Source organism: Gracilinanus agilis, chromosome X (assembly GCF_016433145.1).
Source record: "Gracilinanus agilis isolate LMUSP501 chromosome X, AgileGrace, whole genome shotgun sequence".
Classification (NCBI taxonomy): domain Eukaryota; kingdom Metazoa; phylum Chordata; class Mammalia; order Didelphimorphia; family Didelphidae; genus Gracilinanus; species Gracilinanus agilis.
Genome location: NC_058136.1, coordinates 43,148,686 through 43,169,516, shown reverse-complemented (window position 1 = coordinate 43,169,516; position 20,831 = coordinate 43,148,686). Strand labels below are relative to the sequence as shown.

Sequence of the window (20,831 nt, the reverse complement as noted above, 5' to 3'; positions counted from 1 at the left end):
ATATATATATATATATATATATATATATGATATTAGGGTTAAACAAAACAAAATAAAATACAACACCTGCTGGACAGAACTATGAATTTAATTTTAATTTAATCCCACATCAGCAACTAAAATAAATGCTTACTAAACCATAAAACCATCTTTAACTGGCCTTCATGCCAAGCGGAGAGCAACGGAAATACAGTGGTCAAAGAATGCGACTTCATGATCTCAGCATGTTCCTTCCTGGGCAGTTCACCAAACCCACGAGGTGACTCTGCTAAGGAGAACTTTTGGGCTGAGCCATCGTAAGGCAGAGCCTCTGTCCTCTTGGACATAAACACTTCGTGTTTGGAAAGTGGAAGGCACCAAAGACAGAGTTTGGGCTAACTGTGTCAGTGAGCCTGTGCCCGTCAGCTCCACGCCAAAGCAAGCTGGGCAGCTTTGACTGGCGAAGGACTGAACTATAGCCACCAGCCTGCCCTAGGGCTTAAATGGAAGGTACCTGTTTAATTTAAAGGGTACCTGTTAAAGCAGACATGTTACATTAAGCCACGAATACCCAGGTAACTTTTAGTGTGGGGTCATCTCCTTTCAGGGATTATTTATTATTTATTTTTTAAAAATTCTTATCTTCTATGTAAGAATCAATATTGGGTATTAGTTCCAAGGCAGTGGGGGTCAAGTGATTTGTCCAGGGTCACGCAGCTAGGAAGTGTCTGAGGTCAAATTTGAGCCCGGGACCTTTGCCAGAGATTATTTTGAAGGAGGTATGTGTTTTGATTGGAGCTAGAGGTGAGAGGTCCAGGGAAAGTCAATCAAAATGGAATGTCAGGGGGCAACTGGGTAGCTCAGTGGATTGAGAGCCAGGCCTAGAGACGGGAGGTCCTGGGTTCAAATCCAGCCTCAGACACTTCCCAGCTGGGTGACCCTGGGCAAGTCACTTGATCCCCATTGCCCACCCTTACCACTCTTCTACCAAGGAGCCAATACACAGAAGTTAAGGGTTTAAAAAAAAAGATGGAATATCAGGGGGTCACTGAGATGGGGGGGGGAATTCTAAGAAAAGAGAGAGATTGCTAAAAAGGAAGCCGGTCATGGCAGAATTAGCACAACCATGATTGGAATGTTTTTGACTAGGGCAAGTGGCAGGGAGAGGGCAGTGAAGAAGGACCCCACTGGGAGCTTCCTGTGTTAACTAACGAGTTGCAAAGCTCTAGTGTAGTTAAAAGTCTACGAGTATTATCAGCACCCTCTTAATTCTGTGCCCTGGAACAAAGTTCAGGCCACCCCACCCTATTTTTACTTTAAGAGCTGGTCTGGGCCCTCAGTACTGCTCTTGGCCCAATGGAAATGCACAGCCTGGGAATATAGGAATAATAATAATAGGAAGCGATGACAGGAGCTTCCAAATGACAAACAGGAATTGATCTATAGAATGTTCAATCAAATATCTATTTAAAAGACGCCAATAGTTCCTTTCCTAATGACAATAATTCCTTAGTAGAGCATCAATTTCAGAAAATGAGCCTGCTTTTTTTGTTATGAGCACCTTGATGGCGAGTCGCATAAAGGATGCGTATACTGAGAAGCAGTGGAGCTGAGTCGATCCAGCAGGCCTGGATTTGGACTCACCAAGGCCTGGTTTACATCCCGGCTCAGATACCTGCTAGTTTTATGAACCTGGTCACACTTAACCTCTCTGAACCTCATTTTACTCATCTGTGAAATAGGAAGAGTCATACCATGTACTACACAGGATTTTCATGAGGACCAGATTCTAACCGGTAAGGCTGAAGATAGGCTATTAAAAGAAATTAGAGTATTCAAATTCATGATGGACAGTGTTGCGTAATAGACAAAGCCAGCCTCAGCTCCAGAAAGTCCTATGGTCAAGTCTTGCCTCTGTGGTTCAGGGCAAGTTATTGAATCTCTCTGTGCCTCTAGGCAACTCTCCAAAGAGGAAGATGGTGATCTGCGTTGGCCCAGAGTTCACCACAGGGAATTCTCTTGACGGGTTAAAATCTTGGGTCTGAATAAAATTATATAATACCAGATCCCATAATATATAAGAACACACATACTGCAACAACGTGGTCAACTTCACAAGCGCCACCAGGGAATGTATGACGAGGATGCTATAGATTTTAATATGCAATGCCAATCTGCTTTGATGTCATTTTCTTCATTTGCTTTTCCATCAATTTTATTAGGCCCCTAATAAAGGTGTGGGTCTTGCAAAGCTCACCTGTTTTTTTTAACCCTTAACTTCTGTGTATTGGCTCCTTGGTGGAAGATTGGTAAGGGTGGGCAATGGGGGTCAAGTGACTTGTCCAGGCTCACACAGCTGGGAAGTGTCTGAGGCCGGATTTGAACCTAGGACCTCCCGTCTCTAGGCCTGGCTCTCACTCCACTGAGCTACCCAGCTGCCCCGCTCACCTTGTTTTTTAATCATTCGACTTTTATTTGTTTGCATCAATGGTTCTGAAAGGACACAATAACAATAACTAATACAGAATTTAAACCCAATTTAATGAGGAGATAAGTAAATTAGGAGTAGCTGCTAGGGCAAATGGGTGGCACAGTGGATTATATGTTCTGCATGCTTGAGATACAGAATACCAGATCTGGAGTAAGAAAGATTCATCTTCCTGAGTTAAAATCTAACCTCAGACCCTTACCAGCTGATGACCCTGAGCAAGTCACTTAACCCTGTTTGCCTCAGCTTCCTCATCCATAAAATGAGCAAGAAAAAAACACCATGGCAAACCACCCCACTATTTCTGCCAAGAAAATCCAAGTCAAACAATAACCACAAAGCCAGGAGCACCTATTTGCTCTCAAATGGCTCATTACCCTAGATGCAGAGGAACTTCATCCCAGGGTACTTCAGGATGTGATAGAAGGAAGGTAGGTGGAGTCATTGTATGCAGAGCATTGAACCTGGAGTAAGCAAGGTCCCAGTTCAATTCTAGCCTCAGACAATTAGCAGCTATGTGACTCTGCCAGTCACTTGATCCCTATCTATCTCAGTTTCCTCCACTGCAAAATGAAAATAATAATAGCATTTAGCAAGGTTGTTATGAGGCTCAAATGAGATAATAAGTGCTTAACACAGTGCCTGACTGTTTAAGATCTTGGTGTAGGAGAAAGAATGCTAGATTTAGAGTCAGGGCAACTAAATCCATATCCTTGCTCTGCTGGATGACACAGTGGATAGAGGGTCGGCTTGAAATCAAGAAAACCGGGGGCAGGTGGGTAGATCAGTGGATTGAGAGCCAGACCTAGAGATGGGAGGTCCTGGGTTCAAATCCGGGCTCAGACACTTCCCAGCTGTGTGACCCTGGGCAAGTCACTTGACCCCCATTGCCCACCCTTACCACTCTTCTGCCTTGGAGCCAATACACAGTATTGGCTCCAAGACAGAAGGTGAGGGTTTAAAAAAAGAAATCAAGAAAACTTGAGTTCAGATTCTACCTCAGACATTGAATAATAACTGTGTGAACCCAGGTGGGCAAATTTCTGCCTCTCTGAGCTTTAACTATACTGAGAACATAGTAAAGTAAACCCCGTGTTCCTTTCCAAATGAATTGCTGTTAAGTCACACTATCATTATTCTTATTCCCCCCCAGTCTTCGAACCCCAGCCTGGAAGGCGGAACCATCTTTACCTCTTCCTTCTCCCTCCCCTCCCAAATAGTCGATAAAGTCCAGTCAGTTCTACACTTGCAATAACCCTAACACCCGGCCTTTTCTTCACTGCCATTGCTGTCCTCTATGCTCGGGTTCTGATTTCTTCCAAGTGTTGCTGGGCCCCAGGATCTGGGTCTTGCCACGTCCTCCCTTCTCCTGGGGAGCCCTACATGGACCCATGCACGTAGTAGCTCGCCTTCTTTAAAATTTGAAAAATAAATTAAAGAAAACAAGATCTTCTTTGAAAGAACAGTAGGCAAAACCACATGCACGCGAGCTGGGAAGGGTTTCCTTACTTGCTGTTCAACGCTGCGACTCCTACTGTGCTCCGCGGAGTTGACATGCTAGCAACGTAATTCCACTGCCGTGCCTGAGGGTCCCATCTCTCTACGGTGTTAAGATAGCTCCATCCATCATGGCCACCAACAGCATACATGGGTCCTTCAAGCATGGCCACCCCTAAAGGATGATAATGGTGTTAGACTCTTACCTAGATCCAACATTTCCAAGGATTAGCAGACCCCCTTTCGTGGAACTGACGGTTCTGGATTTGGTTTTCATTTCTCAAATGATGTTCTGCTACTGATCTGAAGCTAAAGCTGTTCCCATAACCCCAGGGAACCTTTGGACATAATGAATGTCTCATGGAAGAATATCACTGCGGAAATTGTGGGAAGCCAAGGAAGCACGCGGAATTGCCTTTCCTGGGATTGTAAATACGTACGGGCTCCTTTTGGTTCTGGGACAATGAGTTACGTGGGAGAAGTGGTGTGAAAGATGGCATCGAGTCAATGTATCATTGAAAAAGATGGCCTGGGGCCCATGGTGAAGGCAAGGTATGAACGGTAGATATGGACATTCTTTCAGGATCGGGAGAATTCGAGGAAACTCTAACTTTGTCCTCTGCAGGCATACACAGAGGACACTATAGAGAAGAATCAGCCCAGCTGGGCTCCCTGGAAGGAAGGATTGGCCATATGGGGAGATCGCAGCTTCCTTCTAGCCGCAGAGCTTAGATACGGCCTTGTCTTTGAGCACGGTCTACGTGAACTTGTGTGAAGATCCATCTGTCATTGGGTCCTAGCAATCTAGCAGGGCTGGCCCTCTTACCCTTTGCAGATTGTGAGTGTCAGCAAAAGGAGCACATATTGGATTCACTGTAACATCGCAGGGGGCAGCCAGTTTTCCAGACTTGGCTGAGAGACTTCCTACTTTGATAGCGCCTCCCTGCACACTTCCTCTATTTTGCCACCCCAGGAATCAAGATGGTTGGTTGGTTTTCTTCCTTCCCCTTTTACACCTTAGTCAGTTTACCTGGCAAATCACCATTGCCTCATCTCTATCCATGCTGACATTAATTAGGAGGTTTCCTTCATTCACTCTTGTTTCCTTCTAGGACGGGCTACATAGCCACAGTGAAACTGAAGTCTGAGGAATTAGTGTATCCACCGATAATTCAGATCAGATGGAACCGTCTCAGGTAGAGGGGAAAGAGAAGTGGACCCCGAGACGAAATGTCTGGGTTTTAAATTCTCAACTTGCTATTCAGTCTGAAATTGGGGACAAGTCACTTAAGATGTCCTTGGCCTCATTTTCCTCCTCTGCAAAACGTGGGACTGACTAGGGGTAGATGAGACGACCCTATCAACAACTGGGAGAGGAAAGCTTCAGCGGGCAGGCAGCAACCTTGGTAGAAGGCTTTTGGCGACCTGATGGGACCAGCAAGATGGCTGAAGACATGACAAAAGGGTCAATTCCACAAAGACAGTGAATCGAAGCTGGCACATCTGATTCTGCTGCTCCCTCCAGGAAGGACAATTGGGGATCCGAAAAGGTAGTCGGAAGGACTTCGTGGCAGCTCAAACATTCTATCATAGTTCCTCAACGGTGGGCTTCTTCCCTGCAAGTGTCCCAATGACCATCTTAGGGCCTTACTATCGTTTCTATGGATGGACAAAACCCTGTTGATTCTGTGATTTTCTGTCCTGACAGATTAACTTTTCATTGGGTTCTCCCTCGGGTAATTATTTACGCTAGAAGGGCTTAGACTACGTAATGACTGGCTTCCGAGTTTAATGAATAATTAGGTGCTCGATAAGCAAAAATATTTAGTGATGCAAAGCTGAAATATTTTCATAGAATAAAGTTGGATCTTTTCTGTCTTTTCTATATTGCAAATGCAGAGGGAATCTCTTCACAAAGTTACTGATACGGTAAAACTAGAGTGTTTGTTATGCTCGCCAGTGTCAGGGTCTGTTTTTTTCATTCATTCATTTATTTATTTATTATTTTTATTTATTCTTTAACATTTATTAATATTCATTTTTTAGAAAAGTTAACATGGTCACATGATTCATGCTCCTACTTTCCCCTTCACCGTCAGGGTCTATTCTAATGCTGCCTTAAGTAGTCTTATTCCTAATGAGGGCCTGAATATAATAGCATTCATCTATTACTTACGTCTGGGGAGACATGTTTTGACCTGTGGTGTATGTGAATACATTAAATGTGGGGCAAGTATGACATAAAGGAGAAAAACGAGAAATTGTCAAATGTGGTATAACAGAAAGATCACTCCCTGGACTTGGGGTTAAATGTCAACTTTGAGGCCTAACTCTACCTCATGCCGTGTGACATTAGCCTAGTCACTCACGCCTCAGTTTCTCCATCTAGAAAATGGATCCGTTAGACCAGTAACTGGTAAACTATAGCCTGCGGGCCAGATGCAGCCCCCTGAAATGTTCTATCAGGCCCCACGACATTATTCCTAATCTGACAAATACAATGAGTAGGATCCAATTCAATGAAACTTCGAAAGGGTTGCCTTAGAAACAGACTGACAGAGGAGCATTTCCTTTCCTTTGGCCCCCTCTTTAAAAAGTTTGCCCATCACTGAGTTAGACTATATGCTTGCTAAGATGATTCTCTATATTATGGGAACCCTTAACAGCTTTCATTTTTTAATCCTTAACCATATTTTGCCATCGAGTTTTCATTTTGCCGTCCTCTCCTGGGCCCAGCTTCGTACTGAAGCCATCTTCTTCCTTTAAGTGCGATTTCTCTCACAAGGTTCTCTTATATAAATTAGTCATTTCTTGAGATGGGCAAAACAAGCTGCTTTGAGATGGTTATGAAAATAAAGGTTGTGCCTGGGTATAACCTCAAGGTTTATGGGAGTCTGAGGCTCGTATATTTGGAACGAACAGTCACCTTAAGTCCCTGTATGTTTTTATGTTCACTGGTTTTCAGTGGTCCTGATGTACTTAGCAAACCCAGAGACTCAGAATGAAAAGACATATTCTGGAAAACATCCAGGGTAAATGCCTCCTCTACCACCTCCCAGGCCGGAGCCCTGTGGGTCTCCATCCCAGCAGTCCAGAAATAAGCTTCCCTTCCCAGAATTCTGGGGAGGCTGAAACTGTTCTTACAATGACTGGGGCTTTTGTCCCATCTAGTCTTTTTCTGGAGTGCACTCAAAGCCACCCCATTTATCTGAACCTTGGTGTGTGCGTGCGTGTGTGTGGGGGAAAGTTCTGCATGTGTGTATGAGTGTGAGGGGCTGTTCAGGCTCCTTCCAACTGCAATAATTTTCCTAAATATGTTCTAGTCTGACTTTGCAATCCATGGTGCTTTGCTTAAATGCAACTGGCCCCCATGTGGAAGGGAACAAGGTAACAGTCATGTAGAAAGAACTTCCTTAGCCCACCTACCTTTTTCTCTAAGCTAGACTTCTGAATTTCACTGATTTGGGTGGTTTCAGGTCTGTTGGAATATCCTTCCTCAAAGATTCCAGTGAAAAATGGCACAAATAATGATGATGTTAGTTAGGACATCAGACTAACAACTATGTTCTAGGCCAGGGGTCGGCAATGTATGGCTCTCGAGCCATATCTGGCTCTTTCAAGGGCCAGATAAGGCTCTTTCTGCAGGAGCCATGAAGTCCATTTTTTTTCAGGCGCTGTTACAGGAGCCTCACTGTGAGCACTGCACGGCTCTCACGAAATTACATTTTAAAAAATGTGGCGTTTATGGCTCTCACGGCCAAAAGGGTTGCCGACCCCTGCTCTAGGCAAACTATGGAATAGTATATCTTGTTTTTGCTGTGTAAGTACACAGGGGGAAAGGTAATGGCAGGGAGGGAATCAGCTGGCCACATTTTGTGACAGGGGCCCAGCACACACAACTCCTCAGCCCATTGAGACCACTGCAGAATTGGCCCTAGGAGTAGGTCCTGCTTCACTTGTCTGGAACTTGACCTCCCTCTGCCAAAATCCTGCTCTAATACCTCATCATGGCCCAGAGGTGACCTTGTGACAGAATAAGCCAGGCTCTGATTGGGGAAGTCTTGGATTCAAATCTCACCTCTGATAGGCTGTGTGACTATGGCCAAATCAAGTCAAATCAACAGGCATTTGTTAAATATCTACTATGTGCCAGGTACACTGCTAAGTAAGTCACATTATTTCTAGCGGTCTAGGTAATACTCTGTGTAACTTTCTAGGTCAAACAGGAGGGGCAGTTTGGCTACATCATTGGAGGCAGTTTTCTCACCAAGAGTTCTTCTTATATCAGTGAAATCCCAGATCTGGCAAAAAAAAAAAAATAGCCCAAGTTTCCTTGGAGGGAGAAATTGGCTGATCTCCACTAACGTCCTATTTCCAGTAGCTCATCTTCACACCAGAGTGACCTTGAATTATTCCCAAAGACTATGCCAATGGAGCATGAGTTTTGGCAAGCAGGTCCTAAGCAAATTGGAAGAGCTTCAAGTGAAGGCCTGGTGATGGATCATGCGTCTACTGACTGAGAACCCTCATTCTTATTAAATAAGAGATTTTCAGCACCAGGTCAACCACCAAATGTTGACTAATTTTAGGTCAGGCAACTCACAAAGGTATAGGAAGGTCGTGATCTGCATTGGAGAAAAGAATACTCACACCAAAGAAATGACAGATTCTTGAACTTGTGACTTCTTATTTGACTCATGACCTGTCCAGATTCCTGTCATGACTAGCTCGTTACTATTTTCTGCATAAAATGACTAGACTACATTCAATATATGTAACTTACCCAAACCATGTCTATGAGTTGACATAGGAGGCATGATGGACCAGATTTTGGACACTGGATTAAAACATTCCACAGTGTTTGAAGTTTTTAGGCCATCTCTTCCACCCACAATGTAGAGCTTGTTGTCAATGACCGCTACTCCAAACTGCAGCCGGCGGCCATTCATGGTGGCAACCTGTATCCAACTATTTGTACGAAGGTCATATTTTTCAATGGTGGTGGTGCCTGTAAAAAGAACAGCCTCATAAGTAGCACCGGTGTTTTACAAATAGAATTTGTCCATTATCCCCCACAAAGATAATGTAGCATACGATTTCTCAGACAAAGTAAATTGGATCCTCCAACCTATGGGAGGGTGCAGGGGAAGTTCCACAGCAGGAAGAGCTGGGAACGACAAGTCCAGTGGAATGTACCAAGTGCCCTGTCAGCAGCTCAACCATAGGAGTTCCTGGCATCCTCGCAGACAGGCCTAGTTGGTAGAGCTCCATGGACACTGATTGGCTGGCAAAATAATAGGGGCTGAAGTTCTGTGAACAGTTAGGAGGAAGTTGTCCCTTATTTCAGACTATTGGTCAGTGCTTCCTTCCCCATTACGCTCCTCCTCCAAAGCATGTTCTTGGCGACGAAGTAATTCTATGAAGTACTGCACTAAATAGCTGATCTTTCAAGTGTGCCAATATGTCTCTCCTCTAAGATTCCATTGGGAAATGGAATCAGTGCTGATGACATCAGGATGCCAGACTAGCAACTATGTCCTAGGCAAACTAGGGTACATGATATTATGTTATATGTGTTATGGCGGAAAGGATCTTAAACTTGAAGCAGAAGGCATGAATTCAAGTCTCTAACTTATTAAGGGTGTAATTTCACCTCTCTGGGTCTCTTCCTTTTCTAACATGAGGATAATAATACCTGTATTTCCGGGCTCTTGAGCTCGCTCTGAGCAAAGCACTTGGGAAATGGTCAAGTACCATGGCGTATGAGCTAAGAACAACACAGTAACGGCAACCTTCAATAACGTCCCAGAGAACTTGGGTTCTCCTCTAAGCAGTTTGCTGTCCGGTCCCTGAATCTGGGCGTTTTATCGGGAATCCTGAAATGGCGTCTTAATTCTGCCATTGTTTTACAGGCCTATCCGTGTTCTCTGGAGGAGTGGGTCTGCTTCCAGAAATCCCAAAGGACAATACCGGGAGGGTACGCTGGTGGACCGATTGGAAGAACCCTCATGGTAGATAGAACCCTAATGAGCACAGGCTGCCTGTGATGAGTCTTGGGTTATAGGCTGAAACCTGGGATAACTGCAACAAGCATTTATTGGGCACCTCCTACGGGCCAGGCACCGTGGTAGGCCCTGGCGATATGAAGACAAAAAGGAAATCATCCGTTAAGGAGCTTACATTCTGCTGGAGGAAAACAGATGGAAATATATACCAAATCACTGCGGGTGAGGAGGAGATGGTGGCAGTACAAATAACTGGGGGGCTCAAGAAAGGCTTCATTTAGGAGGTGGCTCTTGAGTTGAGCTCGAAGGGGCCTAAGCATGCTAAGAAGTGGAGGTGGAGGAACGAAAGCCCTCCAGGGATGGGAGATTGCCTGTGCAGAGACAGAAGCAAGAGGTACAATGCTCCTTTCAGGGGATAGGGAGTTGGCCAGTTAGGCTGGAAGCAAAAGTGCGTAAGGGAGAGAACTGAGGAATTAGTCTGAGAAAATGGACTAGAGCCAGGCCGTAAAGGACTTTAAAACCCAAACAGAGGAGTTAGTATTTAATTCTGGAAACAGTAGAAGGACCACAGGGTAGTTCTTGCTGCCCATGCTGAGGCTTAGGAGAAGGTTCATTAGTGCCTACCGGTGCACTGGGAAATGCTTATTCACTCCAAGCCTTGAGCCCTAATTAGGGGTTTTTGCCCATACTGAGTCACTGGAAGCACACTAAGCTAAATCAGGGCCTTGCACACAGTAGGCATCTAATAAGGTTTGTTGAATTGAATTACAAATATACTGTACAAGCAAAATCTACAGCTAAATATATAACCTCCCATTAACATTCTAATGACCTCTGTCCATTTAGTGCAATGATTTATGGGCCGCTTTGTGTTTTAAAGACAAATAATTAGTGAGTCAGGACTAAAAATTGAGATCAAAGGGACCTCCAGGGTCGGTCCTCCCCCTGGTCCATGACTATCGCAAAGGGTTATAATTAGGAGAGCAGAGTTCTGAGGCATTTAGTCTTTTATATACTAATAGAGGTCTCCTTTCTTCTCATTTACTGGGCTACAGCCATTTACTACCATAGAAAATTGTGCTGCTCCCTGCCAAGCATTCAGTCGCCCCTGATCTTTTGTCAGTAAAAGCTAATTTAGGCTCCTGTGCCCTAAGATGTGGAATGGGCTGCCTTGGGAGGGAGTGGGCTCCTCAACCCTGGGAGGTCTCCGGAGGACCTCAAAGGCCGTACGGAACAATCTGGACTTCTTTTTATTGCATTTCATTTTCAGTCAGCAGATATTTCTTTTCTTTCTCTCCCATTTCCTCCAATTTTTAAATTAAATTATGTTTTTTCCCATTAACAAGAATCTATTTTCTCTTCCTCCCCACCACTTAAAAAGTACAGAACCCTAGTTACGAATATGCATAATCCAGCAAAACAAATTTCTGAATTGACCAGCTCTCATTATGCACCCTGCCTGTGTTCATTACCTTTGGCAGGAAGTGGGCAGCATGCTTTCTTATTGGTCTTTGGATCTTTGTATTCATCTGAGTTTAGATGTCTTTTAGAGGTGTTTCTCTTTGTAATATTGTCCAACCCAGGCTTGAACAAGCCTCTTTTCTATAGAAATCAAATCAGACAGGTGGGCTTCCAGCCTTTGCTCAAAGACCTTCAATGAAGGAGGAGGCCCACCTCCCCAAAGGAGACCATTCCAGATGTAGCCATTAAGGTTCTCGTGACATAAAGTAGAAATTGTTCTCTAAATGACTTCTTTTTTTTTTAAACCCTTAACTTCTGTGTATTGGCTCTTAGGTGGAAGAGTGGTAAGGGTGGGTAATGGGGGTCAAGTGACTTGGCCAGGGTCACACAGCTGGGAAGTGTCTGAGGCCGCTCTAAATGACTTCTACCCGCTGCTTCTAGTTCTCTCCTCTGGGGCCAAGCCCCAATGCCATTGGCCCTTCCAGTACCCATGTAATAATCTTCCAAATATTTGAAGATAGAGATTGGTGTGCTGGTAAATGCTTATGGGAAAAAAAAGGTGCAATGCTAAGAAATCTCCATTATTAACCTTATTAACAACTGGCAAGGAGCTGGCTCCAGCACATTCCTCATGGTGACTCTGTTTTACTCTGTCTTCTTGGCTCCAACCCTGGAAGTCATCAGCACATTCCTAAAGAGACCTATCATTTCCCCTCCGTAAGTCTAGATTAGCCAGGAACTCGAGTGGAGTTCCTCGGCCTCTAGTTTGCAGGCTTTGATCTCTTCCCTTTTTTGAAAATGAGGACATTTGCCCTTCTCCAACCCCATGCTCTAATCTTTCAGGGAACAATGATAGAGATTCCCCAATCAGATCCCCTCAGTTTTTTCAGCACCTCCCAAAATAAAGTGAAACAATTCTTCGCATTGAGGTTGGCTTTCCCTGACAGCCTCAAAGAAAGTATACTGTGCTACTGTGCTATTCTTCTAGGCTCAGACCATGGTTTCATAGCTTTGCTTCCCTCTTTTCTACATGTCTTTAAAAAAAATCTGAGTTAGTGCTTTTTTCCCCCCCAGAAGTAGGGAATTCCCTATACATAAACTGGCTGACTTAGTTAACATATGGTCAGTTGATAGTAGACATTTATAGAGACACTTTAAGGTTTGCAAAGTAATTTGGAGATGTTATCTTGTTAGGCCCCCATAAATACTATTATTATTATCCCCATTTTATAGATGGAAAACTGAGGCCGAGAGAGGTTATGTAACTTGTTTGGGGTCATACAGCTAGGAAGTGTCTGAGGCTGGATTTGGACTCTAGACCTCTTTACCCTAAAGTCCAATGCTCTGCCATGATGGCGAGCCAGCCAGTTGCATTGAATTATGTCTTTTTCTTTTTTTTTTTCTCTTTTTGTTCTTTGTTATAAGGGATAGCTCTCTGGATCAGAGAGGAGAGAAAGAGATATTGGTAAATGTGGGTGATGTAAAAATCAAAGCTACCAATAAAATATTTAAAAATTGAAATATCTAAGTTGGTTGATGAGTTCCTGTATACTCTCATCAGTCGGTCCACTGAAGCAATCTCTCCTCTTCCTCCTCAATAGAGTTGATTCTTTCGTATCTTTAGAATTTCATTCTTAAGAGCTTCCCGTACCCCTCTTAGATGTATAGCTCACCCCACTTCCTCTATAAAGTTTTGTTCAGGGCAGCATACCGATTCTTTCTCTGAGCTCTCTGAAACTTGGTTCCCTAAAACTCAGGGTGTAGATTTGCCCAGGTCTTCTTTCTTTCCCTATCACGATTTAAAAAAGAAATTTATTTTTAACATTCATTTTTTTTGAGTTTCAAGTTCTTTCCCTCCTCCCAGTCCTCCCCCACCCATTAAGAAGGCACGTAATAATATAATACCCATTACCCTTGTGAAGTCAAGCAAAACTGATTTTCATATTAGCCATGTTGTAAAAAAAAATAACTGAAAAAGAAAGGGGTCAAATGCTTCAGTCTGCACTCAGAGTTCATTGGTTCTTTCTCTCCGAGGGTGGACAGCATTTTTCATCACAGGTCCTTGGAAACTGTTGCCGATAACAAATTCTAAAGCAAAGTAGTTGCATCCTCCTGAGATCCCCAGCTTTTGCATCCCAGCCACCGATTCATCCTGAATGGCGAGACTAAGGTTCATGCTAAAAATGCCCCCTTTTGGCTTTTATATCTTTTAAAGGATTAATTGATTGTTAAGGCAAATCAAGAAGTGATTAGATCCTCTGCTTTTAGCAGAGAGTTCTAGGAGATGTCTGGGTAATTAAAATCTCCCATCAGTCCTCTATTGATGGGCCAATCAATAAGGACTTAACTCTTCATTAAGCATTTGCTGTGTTTCAGGGACTGTGCTAAGCCCTGGAGATTTAAAGAAAAAAGGAAACAGTCCTCTGTCCTCAAGGAGCTTTCAGGAGAGAGAGACAGAGAGAGACAGAGCGAGAGCGAGAGCGAGAGCGAGAGCGAGAGAGAGAGAGAGAGAGAGAGAGAGAGAGAGAGAGAGAGCCACACACATACAATATAGATATGATAATGTCAAATAAGCAAAGGGATTGTGGGGAGGCAGGGGGAGGTGGCATTAACCAGGACAGGCCTTTTACAGAAGGTGGCATTTAAGCTGATTCTTGAAGGAAGCCAGGGGTTCAAAGAGACAGAGGTGAAGGAGAGTGTTCCCAACATAGGGGACCACCAATGTAGAGGCTCCAAGAAAGGCACCCATACATGCAGCAAAGGCATGTTCAGGAGTGGTGAAAAAGCCAATATGGCTGCCCTCCAGTGTACATAAAGGAGAGGAGAGTAACATCTTGGAGCGCCTGAATGATAGGGAGGCACCAGGTTGGGAACAGTTGAAGACGTCAAATGGAGGAGTTTATGTATGATCTTGAGAGTCATAGGGGACTGCAGCTAACCGAGTCATTTCTAGCTTTAGCAGCGATGTTATTTTGCAGAGTACTTTGGAGTGGGGAAGACTCGAGGCAAGGGGTCTAATTAGGAGGCTGTTGTGATAGTCCCCAAGGGAGGTGCTGTGTGGACCTGAAATAAGGTGGGGATTGGCTGTGTGCCTGGAGAGAAGGGGCCATTGGAGAGAGAAACAAGAAGATTTGGCAACTGACTGAATTTAAGGGGTGAGTTAGGATGAGAATTTGAGGAGACCAATACCAGGGTTGTAAGCTTGGCAGCCTGGAAGGCTGGTGGTACCCTTGAGAGTAACAGTGAACGTCAGAAAAGGGATGTGTTGAAACAAGTTGAGTTTGAGATGCCTATGAGACACCCAGTCGGAGATGTCGAATGGGCCACTGGCGACATAGGACTGGAACTCAGAAGAGAGACAAAGCCTGGGCATATAGATCTGCGAATCGTCTACGTAGAGATGATAATTGAACCCATGGGAGCGGATGACACCATGGTGTCTCCATGCCAGGCTCTTAATCTGTTCCTTAAAATCCTTAATCCATTTCCACTCCTCTCCACCTTGTCCATATGCTCTGACAGCTCAGTTCTTAACATCCCTTCTATTTCTGCCTGCATTTATCTTGATCCAAATTGTCTTTTCCATGCTCCAGAGCATCCTCCTCCCTCCCCTATTGGAGTCCAGAGATTTCTTCAAGGGAGTATAGCTTTAAAAAAGTGCCTTCTGTTTTAGAATACTGAGTATTGGTTTTAAGGCAGCAGGGCAGTTAAGGGCTAGGCAATGAAGGTTAAGTGACTTGCTCAGGATCATACAGCTAGGAAGTATATGAGGTCATATTTGAACCCAGGACCGCCCATCTCTAGGCCTTGTTCTCAATCACCAAGTCATCTAGCTGCCCCCTGAGTAGATCTTCTTAATGTCCCCAAGTTACATACCTACCCCCTTTATCTACTGTTTCAAGCAATTCATTTTTACTCAGTTGGATGTTTAAAAAAATATCTAGTTTTCTCATTTTGAGTCTCCCTGATTTCCCTCTCTGTTTACTTGTCTCTCCTTTTCTCAGTCTTGTACTTCTTCCTAATTATGTTGATGTTTGAAATTTCCCATCATGCTAGTGTAATTCATCATGAAGGGTAGGGGATATCATAATTATTGAGAATATAAGGACATTACTGTTGTACTGCAAACAACACCCAACAACATCACCCCAGAAAAGTCTACTTGTTCGCTCTGTGACCGTTTTAAAGATCCCTCCCCCATCCCAGTATTTGTAGTCGATGTGGAGGGAGAGGGTCTCACATACACTTCTCACCTGCGACTAGTAGACAACGCCACAACTAGGATGGGTGTGTGGCACTTTGCCCCAGGGTGCTCAATTTGGAGGGTGCTTGTAGCACTTGCAGTCCTTCAGCAGTACAGAAACAGCATCGCTTAGCATCTCATTAGCAAGAATAATTAGTTAAAACAGGAAGCCTCATGCCAGCCTCCTGGAGCTTCAGCAGGAGAGGCCGAGGTCCACTCCCTCCCCCCCCCCTCCATCCTGTAGTGAGGACCCACCTAGTGCCACTCGCCTCAGCCATAAACGCTCCTAATTATGATGGTTTGTAGTTGAGGGAATGTCTGTCCATACCTCTACCCATTAACATGGCTGTTAATATTTCTCCCTGTGGCTCACGCCTACCTGGCTTAGAGCTGCCTCCTAAAAGCTGGATTCTTTCTGGCCCTCTCGTGGAGGCTATTCGGGAAAGCACACCTTGAATGAGAAATGCTTGGGTGCAGCTCTTGTATAGGGATGTGTTTTCAGAATTCCCATCAGGAGAAAAGCCCCAAACCCTGGCAAAAAATGCCCCCCCTTCAATTTTAAAACTTCTCCCCAGCCCTGATTTTCTGGCTAACTTGTTTGAAGAAGAAGATGACAAAGACAAAGACGAAGACGAAGAAGAAGAAGCAGCAGCAGCAGCTATTTTCCCCAGGATGCTTGCAGCTTAGAATGCATCTGTTTTAGCAGTTTCCTTGACCTGTTTTTTAAAAGAAACCCAAAGCCTTTTATCCCCTCTACTTTGCCCCTTTGCTGGTTAGCCCCTTATCTTTTCTTCATTCTGCAAATGTGCACCGGCTCCCTACTACGGGCCCCGCTCTGAACGCTTGCCCTATTTTCACCAGTTTTCGTGTGGACATCAGAACAATACGAAGCATCTGAAACACTTTTAAAAAGAGAAGTGAAAAGAGACACTACCAGGAAATGTTCTTGCAAACCAGATTTGTAAAAAGTGTAAATCAGGTAGATGATTCTTTCAGTGGCAAATGTTTTATAAAAATAAATGTTCAGCTGTCAGTAGTTAACAAGGAGGTGCTCTACAAAGCAGTTTCCCTCTGTTCTAATCAGGCCATGCTTCCCCCACCTCTGGCCCCTCCTCTGTAGCCTTGCATTCATTTACTTGTAGTAACAGTAGTTATGAGAGTGCTGGGAAGTACCTTTGGAAGATCATCTAATTCACATATGTGCCCATTTTACAGATGAAGAAACTTCACCCCCAAAAGGAAGTGACTTGCCCAAGTTCACGCAGTTCACTAATGGAAAGGTTAAAACTAGAACCCAGATCTGTTGCCTCTCAATCCAGAGCTCTGGGCTTCACTGGAATCTATGGCAGGCTTCCAGTATGGTGGGTGAACTTCTTATGATTAATGTATAGAAAACATGGGGGAAAGTTTCACAGATATGAATGAGCACGAACTGTGCTCCACAACCTTGCTGTTTTTTTCAATAATGATAACAGCTCCCTTTTGAGCCTCAAAGAAAAATGGTAACGATTCTCGTGTCCCTATCCCTGCCCAGCTTTCAAAGTGCTTTACATGCAGTCTTTCATTTGAGGCTCCCAATAGCTCAGGGAGGTAGGGGCTCTCATTATTGCCAATTTTCTAGATGGGCAACCTGTGACTCAGACAGGTTAGGTGACTTGCCCAGGGTCACACGGCCAATCAGTGTCAGAGGAAAGATTTGAAGTCATTCTTCCAGATGTCCCATCTAGCGGTTCCTCAACAGCCCCAACGCTGCTGCTTCTTTCTCCTTGGAAACTCGGGATATGTGCCCCGGGAGTGACTGAAGCACTATTCTACGTCCCCCCTCTGTGGCCAAATGGAATCCAATCACAGGCCACTAAGTGACACCTCATTCGGGCCTCTCCCTCACCAGTTTGTCCTCTTTGGAAGAGTGAGTGGCCCATGAGGTAATCCCGTGGGCTCTGGGGATAATTCCATTTCCGAGCCGTACGACTCGGTAGCATGTTTCTTATGAGCCAGTCCAATTTCTAGCGACAGAGCAGAGGAAGAGCCCATTTCTGACAGCAGAAATCCTCCGTGGATGACTTAGAGCCACATAGGAGGAGCCGCTCCATGCGGAGCTCGCCAAATGGGCTGATTTTGATGGATAATGCAGTGAATGTGTGATCACCTCCCCAATCAGCTGCTACAGGCTTTCCTCACGGGGACTCTAATAGTTTGTAACCAGCCAGTCAGGCAGCATTTGTGAAACACCTACTACGTGTTGGGCACTGCGCTAAGTACCGAAGATACAGAGAAAGGTGACGCAGGCCCTGCTCTTGCTCTCCAACTGCTCACAGTCTAGTGTGGGGAGACACCGTGGACAACCGAGGAAGAAACAGGAAGCTGGAGGAGAGCTTTACGGTTCCCAAAGGCCTTTACGCCTGGGATGTTCATTTAAGCCTCAACTTGACCTTATCCTCATTTTACACACAAGGAAACTGAGGCTTTCAGAGCTGTGTTAACTAGTCCAGGAATGCCCAGATACTAAGCGTCTGAGTTGGGATTTGAGCCCTGCTTTGTGCCCAGGCGTCTCTCTAGCTTAGGAACCTCTCAGACCCAGAGAACCCAGAACAGAGAACTGCCGGTCAGTGTTCTAGTCCAACCTATGCCCTCAGAAGAAGCCCAGGGTGTGTGCCGCACCCACACGTGGCCTCTTCCTGAAGCCCTCCAAAGAAGGCGCTCCCCTCCCCCCAAGGCAGGACCTGGGTCTCTTTTAGACAGCTCTAATTGACAAAGAGGGTTTTCCTGACACCAAGGCTAAATTTTCCGCTTTGGAACTTCCACCCATTGTTCCCCGTCCTGCCTTTGAGGGGCCAGAGAGAGTAAGTCTAACCCACCTTCCACAGGACAGTCCCTCAGATACTTCACAAGGGCTTCCTGTTCTCTCCCCCTCACTCCCAACCCTCTTCGTTCCAACCTCTGGGGCCAAACAGAGTCAACCCAATTCCTTTGTTTCTGTGAGGGCCCTTAAAAGACTGAAAATGGCCATCATGCCCTGCCCCTTCTTGGCCAAATCTTCTCTTTTCTAGGCTAAACATCCGCAGGCCCTTCACTCGAGCCTTATGTGACAGACTCAGGACCCTTCGTCATTTTTATTTCACTCCTCTGGATGCTCTCTAGCTTATCCACGGCCTTCCTAAAGTGGGGCACCCAAATACAATCTGACTAGGAGCTCTCATTTCCTTATTCCTCTCAATACAGCTCAACCTTACGGAAGCATTCTGGGTTGCTATATTATACAACTGACTCACTATTGAGCTTTGGTCTACTAGGACCTCCAGATCTTTTTCACATGAATACCACCTACTTCACAGGATCGTGGTGAAGATGAAAGGAAACGACATCCATAAAGCACTCTGCCAATCTTAAAGCATGATATAAATGCTAACGGAGCTGGGTACTGGACCTGTGATTTCATCGTGGCAAGGAAACTCCCATTCTCTCTGCAGGTTGGCACCTTCTCTGCAACTCAGATAATCTGACCGCAGCCTCCTCTAGTGAACTGGTTACAGTCCCAGAGCCAGGATATGTCAGAGGTGGGACCTGAGGCTTCCTGGCCTTCTACACCACATGGCCCCTTCCTGCTACTACTACCATTATTATTATCTTGTACTTAGAAAGTTGATTTTTCAAAATAAGTGGAAGATGTTAATGTATTCCTTTTGAACTTGGGCTTCTCAGCGTTAGCTTGTTAAGATCTTTTGGATTCCTGACTCAGCCATCCAGTGTGGTCCTTCTGCTTCCTGGCTTGGTGCCCCTTGATCAGCGTGCCCTCTCTGCACACTCAAGAGAGAGAAAGGTGAGGGTGAGAGAGAGCTGGGAAAGAAGGGTGCTGAATTCAATTGCTCCCATCCCTTTTCCAACACCTTGTTTTCCTTCACATCTTAATTTTATAAGCATCTCAAAGCAGAGAGTGAGCAAGGGGCCTCAGTCCTCTGCAGAGTAGGTAGCTAGCCAGCATCATAGTGCATAGCATATTAGGCCTGTAGCCAGAAAGACCTGAGTTCAAATCCAGATTTACACACTAGCTAGGTGGCCCTGGGCAAGTCACCTAACCTCTGCCTGCTTCGGTTTCCTTAATTATAATTTTCTCAAAGCCTTCGAAGGGCTTCCATCTGAGTCCTGAGGACAGACTTCTGAACCTTTCGGTCGCATCTTGGAACCCCCTGGCACAACTGAAAGAGATTTAGCTGGATTTGGAGTCTGAGGGCCTGGGTTCAAATCCCAACCCTGTTATTACTTGTATAAATTGATCAAACTACCAACCTTCCTGGGCCTCAGTCTCCCCCTGTAGAACAAAGGGTTAGAGTAAGCAGGTGAGAGATTCTTCCTCTTTGTTGTGTCCTGGGTCCTTCTGGCAGACTGGCGAACCAGTTCTCAGAATCAGGTTTTTAAATGCTTTGCATTACAAAGCAAATCAACTACAATGAAATACAATTATCAAATTATTTTTAAAAATCCAAGTCCGTGGCCCTGGGGGGGGGGGGGGCGGAAACCCCTGGCCTAGGAAATCTCTCTCAAAGATCTCTCCAAGTTCTAGAACCAAAATGGAACACTGACACCAAAGGCAAGTTTCGGCACTTTGGAAAATGTGCTTCAGGAATGTCTGGGTTAAAGGGGTTTCCAGAGAGAAATAAGCACCAAGAAGAGAACAATTTACCCGATGACCTCAGGGACAGAAAGGAGAACAGAAGAAAGATGGCCGATGTGATCTCGAGAATGTGAGAAAGCTCCTCAAAACAGGGCAGGGACTGTTTCCTTTGACACAGTTTAGGCCCTTAAGGAATGTTGGCCCAATGAATCCTTGTAGGGACCAAGTCTGCCTTCTGAGGCCTGGCAGCAAAAGATGCCCCCCTTCTCTCCTGCCAGGGCACAGGAAGAGAAACTTGGATTGTCAGATGGACCCACGTGTTGGTCTATTTTCCTTAATGGTACTTCTTGATGCCAAGGGAAGGTTCTGGGGACAGCTGGGGAAAAATGAGGGTCATGGATGTCAAAAAGCCCTTTGAGCACCTTTTCCACCCCCCACCCCCACCCCCAGCCAAAGCATTGTTCCGCAGACTTCAATCCCGGTTTGGAGAGATTCACTTTCTTTTTCAATATGGCTACTTTCTGGAATGACTAAATTTGCCCCAGT

At 45.0% G+C, this 20,831-nt stretch overlaps 1 protein-coding gene across 1 annotated transcript in view; it reads right to left on the bottom strand.

The window, feature by feature from the left end:
- Nucleotides 1–20,831, bottom strand: part of KLHL4 (kelch like family member 4) — a 187,280-nt gene that overhangs the window by 14,053 nt on the left and 152,396 nt on the right. The window contains exons 8-9 of the mRNA XM_044682818.1: nucleotides 8,748–8,972; nucleotides 3,977–4,139 (exon numbers count right to left, since the gene is read on the bottom strand). Coding sequence (XP_044538753.1) covers nucleotides 3,977–4,139; nucleotides 8,748–8,972 — 388 coding nt within the window. The remainder of the gene's footprint in view (nucleotides 1–3,976; nucleotides 4,140–8,747; nucleotides 8,973–20,831) is intronic.